General features: G+C 35.5%; 1 protein-coding gene across 1 annotated transcript in view; it reads right to left on the bottom strand.

Moving 5' to 3' along the window:
- The window catches only part of LOC134838931 (uncharacterized), a gene marked incomplete at its 3' end in the record, with an annotated part of 36,652 nt that overhangs the window by 19,528 nt on the left and 5,021 nt on the right, over window positions 1-12,103 (bottom strand). Inside the window, 7 exon segments of the mRNA XM_063854283.1 lie at window positions 1,337-1,660; window positions 1,920-2,253; window positions 3,339-3,353; window positions 3,835-3,963; window positions 4,263-4,738; window positions 5,218-5,430; window positions 5,770-5,917. Of these exon segments, the coding sequence (XP_063710353.1) occupies window positions 1,337-1,660; window positions 1,920-2,253; window positions 3,339-3,353; window positions 3,835-3,963; window positions 4,263-4,738; window positions 5,218-5,430; window positions 5,770-5,917 (1,639 nt within the window).

Genomic DNA, 12,103 nt, shown 5'->3' with positions numbered 1-12,103 from the left:
GCACTTTGTCGAAAAATGAAAACTATTAAGGAAAAATGAATATGTGATGCACTGATTATCTCTCATGTGATAACAGATTAATGCTCTGTTAACAATTTTCAGAACTTGACTTAATGTAGTTACTTTGAAAAAAAAAGAATACTTTATGAATTAAAGCCATTAACTTGACCAAGGGCGGATTTAGGATTTTCTCGAGGGGGGAGGATTTTCAAACAAAATTTCAAAAATTTTTTTTAGGTCGACCAAATTGATTTTCCGAACTCTCCCAGAAAACTATAAAGAAACTATTTTGACCCGTTTTTGGTCACTTTTTGAAAAACTTTGACCAAAAATTTGCGCTTTTTCGACACGCGCTCTCCTTCAAAATTAACATATTGGCGCCCAGGCGCCCAAGGCGCCCTTAGAAAATGTTTAGGATTGGTCGGCCTAAAACTGATGTCATGAAATAATACCAAAGGGGGACCCCTCAACTTGATTCTGTTTATCTTAAGACAATTTGCACATTGCCATTTGGCAATTGAAAAAATTTGGCACTTTATCAAAAAATGAAAACTATTTAGGAAAAATGAATATGTGATGCATTGATTAACTCTCATGTGATAACAGGTTAATGCTATGTTAACTGAAAAATATTTTCAGAACCATATTTGAAAAACAGCTTGAAAATTGTTAGTACGATTCTGAGCTTCAATATGACAGATTTAATAAAATTCTCAATAATTCATTTTGCTCTTGAGGCACTGGAAGTTTTAATAATTAATATCTAAAGAACCAGAAAAGTTTAGCACCTGGTGGTCAAAAATGAATGAAAAATGCTAACAAAAATACGTCACTCAACTCTTTCGTATTCTTAATAATTCATGCAATTCAGCATATATTGCGAATGAACTGACCGCTATGGAATTTGTGGCCGAAATAAGGAAAAAAGTACAAAAACGCCAAGTTTAAACTGTTTCATGAAAATTTGACATTTTATTTTTTTTGCCGAATATGCAATTTCTCCCCCTCTTTTGCTAGATATATTTTGTATAGTCACCAGCTTATAGAAACTATGAGCCGTCCACGCCAGTCGAAGCAATAATTTAACTGAGTTCCTCGTCGTCATGCTCGCTTAACTTACTTAGATCAAGATTCGCACTGTTTTTACCGCATTTCATGATATTTTTGAAGTCAAAACTCATTTGAATAAAAAACGTTAACCAAATTCGACTACTCAAATATATCAGGGTAAAAAGCGTTAAAAAATGCAGGGGAGCAATGCTTACCAGCCTCAAATCAAAACAATTATTTAGAAAACTAAACAACCGTGGTGCAATAAAAAAAAGAAATCACTCACTCGGCTCTCGCAATTTCATAAGCAATATCCCCTTTGGAGTCCCCGCAGTTGTATTTTAGGATCCACTTCACACAATGATTTCCTTTCTCCTCCCCCTCCCTCTCCCCGGCCACTATCCGGACATAAGCAGTGAACGAATAATGTCTCCCTGGTTCCACGATGTCAAGGATACTCTGGGCTAGTCCACTGTAGGCGAAGGGGCGTTCTACAGTCATGCAGCCCTGCTTGGACCCCCGATAGAGTGAGTTGGAAAGAGCTATCTGAGCTTGTCCCACCCCTTTCCAGTTTTGAGGGGTTAGTACGAAGTCGTTGAAGGATCCGTTTCTAAAAAAAACGCTAATTCAAAACAACCCCTCTTGTTTCTAAAAATACCAATAAATTGTTTCACCAATTCTTCGTTGTCGGTTTCTTTTATTTCGTTTTGCGTATTTCAGTAACTTCACAGGTTCTTTAATCACTAGTAAGTCAATTTTTAGAAAAATAGTCAAACTATCAAAAAAACAATGTCAGTTTTGATAATGGCATTTTAAGTGCGTTAAATTAATTCCTGTTATAGTAATCCCGAAGTATACAAAAATCCCACCTGATGACGTTGTTTTTCCTTGTCTCATCCTCTGCGTACTCCTGAGTCAGGACCACATTACTCACTAAAAAGTCCTTGTCTCCCTCTGGTCCGTCAAAACACAGCCGCACAGCAAAAAAATTAGTCCCATTCTTCTGAATCAAGTTCAACTCCACCCACCCCACAATGTATGACCAGGTAGTGGACTTCACGTGACCAACTTCAGTGACCTTCATCGATTGGAATCGAGTGTCTGTTTGCAGTTTGTAGTGTAGAGTGCAGGTTATTTTGTCATGTGCGTAAGATGCGACGCTATCAGCGAGCTTGACTTGTGCTGTAATTTTGTACCTGCCGCCTGAAAAAAAAACGACTGACATGAATACTTTACAAACTGATGCGAAGCGGACCAACAAAAAGAACGACCATTTGAAAAGGCCAAGGGTTTCATTTTAAGTCATGGTGACAATACTCACTGTCAACAGGATGAATGGTAAATATTTGTTAAAATAAAGAGGGATAAGCTTTAAATAATTAATCTGCATGCCAGGCGATATGAGTCTACAACGACTCCGAACTTCCGTGTTTCAGGAAAACCAATGTTTGATCCTTGCCGAACTGAGTTGCTTCAAAAAGCACAAACTTATCCCCCCCCCTCCCCCTCAGGGACCGAGTGTTTATTGGAAAGGCACTGAAATGACTTTATTTGCTAAACTGTTTCAAGGCTAATTTCTAGCGCAAATTTGACTTAAATTGTCATGTTATAGGCTCCAGTGCTGATTTTCATTTCTTTGATAACACAGTTTGCCCCAAATTTTCAAGTTTTGCCCTAAATTTTTAGTTTTTACCCCTACTTCCAAAACGTTTTTTTTAAAATCGGATTTAGCATTTTTTTAAGCGGGCATTTTCAATTTCTTCTCGCATATACACACACCTAATATCGGCTTTTTAACACTTTTAAATTACAAGTGTAACCAACAACAGTGAAGGCTTTCAATGCACAATACTCGGTAAAAAATTCTAATTCGGGGCGAAAAAAATCTCGCAATTAAAACATAGTGGTTCAGGGGTAACTATGATCCGGACTCAGTTTTTTGAGTAGCAACCTTTACCAGCTTAAGAATTAGCCCTAGAAATCTCAGGGTGCGCAAAAGAACTCAACAACTCGTATTTGGGCTCGCTAACTCTAGGATAAATATTCTTAACCTTAAAAATAAAAACTAAAAGCTGCAATTTTTCTAACATGCATACGCATACATCTATAGTACAATCATAGATAATTTATGAAAAATAAGACTCGAAAAAGAGACTATTTTTGTTCATAACACTGAAGAACAGTTAAAAAAACAATGATCTATGTGTTAACCGGTGATTTAATTCTAATAGATTGCATCCATTTTCACAATTTACATTAACCCTGACAACAGGCCAGTAATTACGTACCTGTTGTGTTGAAGGCTGTCAATAAGAATTACTAGTTCGTGTATTCATTCATCTCAATTTAAGTTTTACAAAAAATGACATCCGCAATATTGAAGTGTTATTCGCGTAGGGCGTAGGGCAAAACTGGGATGACAAGCGTTTGTTTTGTGACCAAAATTAAGACTGCTTCGTCAAAGCTTCTCAAAAACTCAAAAGACTTTTATTGATAATTTGTTAGAGCAACTTTTTGACTTTTTATGCCAATTTTTTCATGAGGCGACAATTCGTCGCAAGCGACAATTGGTCACAGGCGTCAATTCGTAGCATTTGAAAGAGCGACAATTCGTCGCAGAGCAATTTTCCATACTAGCAATTTTTTTTCAAAAATCTCGAAATTACGACTAATGGAACGCTTTGTTACCAGCTCAGCAGCCTCCAAATTAGCGGTTTGAAATAACAATGTGAGGAAACTACTTGAAAAATTAATTTGTAATTGAGGAATGAAAGCTGAACTGACCATCGATGACTGTGTCACGGATGTTCTGGGTGACTCCTGCAAAGTGGGCACTTCTGTTGTAGACGAGACAGGCGTATCTGTTGTCACTGAAGGGAATGGTACAGTCCACACACTTTAGGGTACAACCACCTGCAACATATTCAATTTGCAACATACTTAATTTAGAACCACCTTCAAAAGGTTAATTTAAGCCAAAGCAGATTTGTAACACTCAGCTAAGAATTAACTAGTGTTTTAAAAACAAATAGGCAACCAAAGGATTCGATCCATCTTTCTTTTAACTAGACCTGACAATTTTAGCAATGAAACAATTGATTGTCTATCAAATGTTCCTTAGAAGTCTCTGTTTTAAATAGATAATTAATCAAACATCATAAATTAATCAAAACACAAACATTTAAAACAAAAAAAATGCAATAACAACTCACCAAACTGCATCCAGTGGTCCGGTTGTTTATCCTGGTCGGAAAAACTAGAATTCTTGATCAAATTTAATTCCTCCAGAAAACCTTCTTCCGAACTCATGGAAGATCTATGAGTATCTTGCTTGGCCTCCTCGCCGGTTACCTCAACGACCACTGGTTCCGGCTCAGGTTCAGGTTCCGGAACTACAACCTCAGGTTCCAGACCTTTTGGCGGCTCCGGTTCTTTGATCTGTTCTTGCCCTTCTTCAACTTTAGCCTCTTCTTCGGCTACCGATTTGAACTCAACTTCGTCAGGCTCCGAATGAACATCTGCTATGGGTTCAACGAATCGCTCATCTGGCACCGGCTTCCGGGTCTTTTCTTTTTCTTCCATTTCTCCGAACTCAATTTTGTCTGTTGGTGTGACCGGAGTCTGCTCCGCGAAGATATCATTGTCTTCTACTGTTTCAACAACTAGAGGAACTGAGTCATCTTTTTCCCTAGAACGCAAATTTGGATTAATTCACATATAAATTCTGGAAGTATTGAAAAAAACGCCAAAAACATCAAGGCTGTTATTTAGAATAAGTTTCATAAAACTGATACCACTAAAATAATTATCTGCCATTAACATAAGGTAACTTTATATGAAGCATGGCTTACCAATTGTTTCAATGGTAAAATAGTGAGGTATGCTTGGGCCAGACCTATTCCTCTAGATTCTATCTCATCGATCGGAGCCAGTCAGAGCATGATTGGAACAATTTATTCTCTCTCTATTCTGATCAGTTGCATTACAGCTCTGTTAAATCTTTTTCATGGTTGGTAGAATTAGCTATCACTAACTCGTTTTTCTTTTGGTGGTTTTATAAGCGCACTTGTGGAGAAAGATGAAGGGTTGTACGATTTATAAAAATTACTGTGTAATTATGCAAAAACAAATAATAAATTGTATTTTAAAGCGGGCTCGCAAGCTTACTTTTCGGTAGCGTCGTCTGACTTGGTGTCGGACTTGGAAGAGGATGCCTCGCTCTCACTCTCGCTGCTCTGACTTTTATCAGCCTCCGCCTCTTCCGAAACTTCCGAAACCCGTTCCTGACTGCTTCTCCTGCTGGAACTGACACTGCTACTTAAACTGGGAGTAGGGGTGCGCTTGCGAGCAGGAGGCGGCGTCTTTTTGGGAACCTCTTCTCTAAAGAAAGAAGAAAAAACAGATCAAAACAACGTTAAATATGCAATATGAAGACCTGCGATTTATTTATTGTTCTAATAAGCATGCTCCATTTTGACCTTTTTGACGTTTTTTCCCAAAATTTGACTGCGGCGCAAGCAATGTTGACAGAATAGGATTTTATAGTCTTTTACGAGAGCACTGGAAATCAGTTTGCTCGACCTTAAACAAAAAAAAGTTAACCATATTTCAATTTGCTTTTCAAAACACGTCCCAACTCGAGAAAAATCTAGATCCGCGCCTGTATCAGATGATAAAAAAGTTTACAAAGATACCAAGTATACCTAATTTTGTACATACTTCTTAGGAATGGGAGGTTCAGGGGAAATGCTGGATGAAGATTTGACAGCGGCCTTCTCTTCGTACTTCTTCGGAACTGGATGTGCACTGGAAATACTGGATAAAGATTTGTCACTGGCCTGCTCCTCGAGACTCCTCAGAGAAGGACCTGTATGAACAAATAAAACGAGTGCTAGAAAATTGGGATAGCACGTGATCATAATTGTTGTTATTATTATAAATCATTCAAAAAAAAATTCTTAGACTGATCCGCCCATTGCAAGAAGAAAGAGTTCGTTACACAAGGTACAAAAATAGTTTAAGAGATATAGTTACAAAAAATAGTCATAGTGAGGGAAGAATAATTAGAGATATCCTACAAAAAAAGTCCTAACAAGATTTTTGCCTATGAAAAATTTTCATAACAAACTTTTCCTTTTAAACCAGGATGCATTTGACAATATGTTTAAAATTAATCAGTTATTAACCTTCTATGTGAGCAGACATTAGTGTACAGTATTTCAGAGTAGAGACCCATTTTAGATGAAGATCAAGACACATCGCTGGTTAAAAATCTCTAGACTCTAGTCTCGCAAATGGCAACAAAGATAGCAGAAACAAAAACAACACTCCTGAAAACTCTTCAAGAAGCTGTAACCTGTGAAATGCATTTGTTCAAGCAAATCCTCGATGACGCTGAAGATACCATAGACTATCAAGGAAGACAATGTGACTTAAGAGCTCGTAGTGAAGCTGAGCTGATCGAAAGATATAACCCCAGAGACAAAGTGTGAATAATGGAATTTCCAAAAACCCAGACGTCGATAAAAACGGGAGAAGATTTCATGAAAGCAATGAATAAAGTATTGAGATAGCCATGGGCACCAAAATAACCACCGAAACAGGAGCTAATGTATCGGAGTCAGACATATCAATTGCCCACCGACTGCTACAAAACAAACCAACCACGAACTATGATCGTTTGCTTCGCAAGAGGAATGGGCAAAGTAAATCTCTTCAGAAAAAAAAACTTTAATTTCCACGATGAATGACGTTAAAATATTCGAAACTTTGACTCACCGAGATTCAAGTGTCTCAGTTTGATGAAAAGAGATGACCCCGTAGAGTCTGCATGGACGCGCGTGAGATTCATTTACTTCAGGGATACGAACAATTTATAAGAGAGGCAATGTATAAGAGGTCTAAGTGAAGGAGGAATACAACTACAGAACTCATTGAATGACGTTGAGATATACTTCTGTAAGCATTGATATCGTATCTTCAAGACAACAAAGCACTAGTAGTGCTAAAAATTCTGTTGAATACTGTTGGAAGCTACTAAAAATAAGTACTAGATCTATTAAAAACAATCACGAAGAACTAAAAGAGCTTATAGGCAGTCTTGAGACAACACCAAACAAAATATCTTTCACTGAAAAATAGCTAGATGAAACGGACAAAAAAAATGTTACAAAATTAAAGGATTTGAGCCATAGCTAACAAAAAGAATAATTGCAATAAAAGAAGGAGGTGTAATGTCCTTCAATGAGCAATTTGATTTTCTTCCTGAGAATCTGTCACTACAAAGCTCTCCCGTCATTACTCTCTGCCGATATCAATATAACGGGTGATAATCAACGTATCACAAAATTTGATGCCGTATTATCAAATGGAAAGGATATTCTCAATCAGAAATCCTCAAAAATCACGGAAGCGGCAAAGAATAGCCTAGATTTTTTTAAAATCAAAGATATAATTTAAAAAAAGCCCGCTTCTTTTGTATAACCAAAATTCATTTTCTAGTTGAGTTGATTGTTATCTTCAAGTTTCACTCAAGGAAACAAAAATGAAGTCAAAATCAGCTACAGGAAAAAATCATTCCTCAATAAGGATAACAAAAGTTCAGCGGTTCAACGTGAAGCTTAAGAATCAGTTGCAATCATTTCATCCTAAGCGAAACAATTCAAATAAATCTTTTTAAAAACTTGAAGAAAAATTCAACCGAGTTTTTCTTAAACTTGCCCAAACAGTGATAAAAACGTATGCAAAGATTTAAAGTTGAGAGATTCAAAGTAAAAAAAAAGAAAAGAGCTACCCCAAGTTTTACTACGAAAAGTTTTCAAATTGTGTTTGATGACTCAAGACAAGTATATAGGTTTTTAGATACAAGTTTAAAAATAACCCAGCCACAAGCTAATTTTTAGATAACAAGGGTTACAGGATTACTTCTCAAACTAAAATAAACAACAAACTAAATAATTTTTTGCCAGCATTGGTGAAAAATTAAGTTCGAATATCCCTCAAATATTGTTAGATGTATCGATCGAATCAAAAAATTCAATTGACGTTCAAGCTTGTCATAAAGAAAACCCTGATACCATTTAGCAGATAAAAATGACGACATCTACGAAAATTGATGAATTCATACCAAACTTATAAATTATTCAAAAAAACGGAACTTTTCCAGCCTTATTAAGCAGAGCTTAAACACTTCCTTTTCTTGAAAATGACTCAAAATGAAATATGGAAGATTACAAATCTATTTTACTACTAAAAATTAAAATATTGAATTATGTTTGTAAATAAAAAAAAACATGTAATTACATGGAGGATCATCAAGTATTTTTTGCAAACAAAAGGGCTTCAGATCAAAGCATAAGACAGAAGATGAAAGTTATCCTTGAAGTGCTGGTTGTCCCGATTGATTTGAAAAACAGCGTTTTTAGAATCAATTATTCTGAACTTAAGTTTTTAGTGAATAGAGCTTGGATTGGCCATGTTAAAATTGCATAAAAAGCTATTTTTCGAATAAATTTGAATGCAATAAAATGATTAGTGCACGATCATCTTGGGCAAATCTTCAGAGCAGATTTTTCCAAATCTCAATAATTAGTTATAATTAAGTTCAACTAGGATAAAATTCAGTTCAACTTGGAAAAAATTTAGTTCAATGTAGATAAATCTCTCAGCTTGTAAAGGCAAATAAGTTAAGTCTAAGCTTCGAAAAAACAGAATAAGTTAATGAAAACCGAAAGCGCTTTTAGCATTCCAGCTTGTCTTCATTACTGGAAAATTCCCAAAAATATCCTACAAGCAGATAGGAAAAAAAACTGAGGTCAAAATTTAATTTTCGTAAGCTCAAAACGGTTCATGCAAAGTTGCGTCGCCAATCAGCAATCTTTTTTAAAACTAAGATTTGTGTCCTTCAAAGCGTGTTAAAGAGATACTATGAATCAAACTACAAGTCTATCCTTCAATACTTTACACCCATATACGGCTGTGTAAGCTACAAATCCACTCATTTATACATATTTGTTTTTTAGAAGAAGATAAATCGCATCACTTTTTTAAATGAAAAATCAGGAGATTTTTATAGCTTTTTAAGGCAATGAAGAAATTTTAACTGTTCATGAGCTTTATGCTTACGAGCTTTTGAGTCGTTGTTTCAATCTCTGGCCAAACTGCATGCGAGTGATCTTTTAAAAAATTTAGTTGAGTTCATTGTATATAACCGATATACCAGAAAATCGAAAAAAGAGCTTTTGAAAATTCCTATAGCCAGAGCTAATGAGCAAACTTTTTCTTCAAAACAACGAGGATCTGAACTGTTCGTTTAGTTACAAGAAAATAATTTTGTCCTATTACAGTTGCTAAGCTTGATTGAAGCTCAAATTTTAAAAGCGGTACATCGCTTAAATGATCTCTCTGACTTATATAAAAAACATGGTTTCCAAGTTTGTTTTCACTTGATTTTGATATAATGTGAAGTCATCAGCTAAACTACATAGAGTTTCAACCAACTATTTTTTATCGATTTTTTTTGGGTTCAGTATACATCTACAAAGTGAACCCTTTTTTCGACTCGTTCACCGGTTACTGCCGTGTGGGCTCAGTTAGGTGTTCACAGTCAAAAAATTCTCCATCCTGCTCTGCGGGTGTTGTGGAGTCTTTAAAGGTAAGGCACAGTTAGCAAAAGCAGTAACTTAATCGTAGACAAACTGAAATTATTTAAACAAACCCGGAACGAGGGCCTACAACAAGCAAGTTTCAGAGCCAAATTTTTTTTTACTGTGGAGTTCTTGAATAGATTCTTATCCAAAGACATAATCAAAAGCATATTTGATGGGAAAACTCAGACAGCCAATCAGAAAGTTTTCTTTTAACCTTGAGAGCTTTAAACGCAAAAAAAAAAGAGTTTTACGGCTAATTTTGAAAAATTTATACCAAATTATTTGAACTCTACTAATTTTTGCGTTCATTTTTTTGTCACTGACAGTCAAAATCAAGCTAAAACTTCTTGAGGTCACTTTAGAGTAAAAAGCAGCCGTATGCAACCCAAGTGGGTTCGTTGGCTGTTCTCAGATGCATTTGTTGTATACAAGTATTGATTTATTATTTCTTCTTCTTCTTTTTATCAACTGAAGCAAAACAATTAATATTTTTCAAAGAGACAATAGCTCATTATGTGCCCACGATATACTCTGAATTTTTAAAATTTGGTCAATGAATTGGGAAGAAAAAAGGGGCAAAAACTGGGCGAGAAATCAAAAATTAGTGACTTCTTTCTACTAAATTTTATTTTCAGTTCTACGAGATGGAAAGAATTATCACGTCCAATTCTTTTGAACCAAGTTGAATCATTTTCACTATAAACTAAGTCCCCTAAAATTAGCAACGCAGTTTAGACTTTCTAACGAATTGATAAAGAGATAATTTATGGCTCATCTTCTTTCACAACGAAAACTTTTAGATAATGAATTTTAATTCAGCTATCAAGCCAAAAATTTTAAAGAAATATCAAGTACAAATTGACAAGTTTGTAACACAGAGGAAAAAAAGAGCTGCGCACCACTTGCGATACAACACAAACATAAAAAACATAAGAAGTCGGAAAAAAAGAAATTTGAAAAAAATACACGGCAAACGAAAAATTTCGTATGTCTTAATAAAAGATAACTAGGGGTCTAGCAAAACTGGAGGTATTGCTGCTGCTTGATGTTTTCGGAATTTATTATACTGATACGGGATGAAATTGGTTATTTCAAAAGTTGGACTTTGCCCAAAACCTTAATTGTTTCTCTGCCAGAGTAAGTGAGAAAAAAAAACATTTGAGAAATTGGATTTCTAGCGAAGACATAACAAATTTCTTAAACAATTTTAAGGAGTCGCCGCTTCTGTAGGAACTCTTGTCGCAAATGGTTCTTTCGATTGAAACCTTGTAAGAAAAGTCAAAAAGTTTCTAAAAAAACGCTAAGCGTTCAAAAACGTTTCAAAATCCACAACGTATTTTCTGCAAAAAAAGGTCTTCATCACTTAAGCAGAGAAGGTTCCGGACACAGGAATTGTCGTTTGAACAGTTTATCTCAGAATTGTCAGGGTAGTTTTCGGGAAGGTTGCAAGAAATGGCCAATAAATCAAAAATAGACTTTTCCGAGAATCCCAGCTTTTTGTGTCAAATTTTTAGACATAGCCGCTCATGCACAAAAAGAACCCAATTTATTTCAAATGAACTCAAAATCTTTGAATTGGGATTTTAGTTCTCGCGTAAGGTCAAAAAGTTTCCAAAAAACTAGAAACAGGATACTTGCGGAAAAAGTCCAAAAAACGGTCAATAAATCAAAAACTTGACATTTCCGGGAATCATAGCTTTGTGTTTTTAAAAATTTGGGCGTAGCCACTCATGCAAAAGAAACTAATTCAACCTGTTTTTCCGATTGAACCCATAAAACCAGGTTTGACAAGGTAGTTATCGAGAAAAGTCAAAAATTTTCAAAAAAAAACACGGTCAAAAAATCGGAACTTTGACTTTTCCGAGGGCCATAACTTTTGCCGAAAAAAATTGGGTGTAGTTGCATCAGCAAATGTGTTTTTCACAACCCGTTCTATGAATTGAACCCAAAATATCAGTAAGGCAGGGTAGTTTCTGGAGAAAAATCAAAAAGTTCGAAAGTACGGTTAAAAAATCAAAAAGTTTGACTTTTCCGAGGGCCATAATTTATTGTATAATAAAAGTTGGGCGTAGTCGCAAGCACATGGGATCTTTGAACCCGCAAATGCACAAACAGAACATTGGATTGAAACCAAAACCGCAGGTTTGGGCAGGTTGTTTTCGAGAAAAGTCAAAATGAATAAAACAACAGTCAAAAATCAAAACTTTGACTTTTTTGAGGGCCATAATTTTTGGTGTCAAAAAAGTTTTTGGGCGTAATCGCATAAGCAAATGAGCTTCACAATCCGTTCATTAGTTCTTTGAAATGAACCCAAAACCTCGCAGTGTATTTTTCGAGAATATTCAACAATTTTGAAAAAACGGCTAAAATCAAATATTTCACTATTCCGAGGTTCATCAATTTTT

This window comes from Symsagittifera roscoffensis, chromosome 2, assembly GCF_963678635.1.
Source record: "Symsagittifera roscoffensis chromosome 2, txSymRosc1.1, whole genome shotgun sequence".
In the NCBI taxonomy this organism is placed as follows: Eukaryota; Metazoa; Xenacoelomorpha; order Acoela; family Convolutidae; genus Symsagittifera; species Symsagittifera roscoffensis.
The sequence above is the reverse complement of the archived record's forward strand: the minus strand, read 5'-3'. Positions and strand labels throughout refer to the sequence as shown.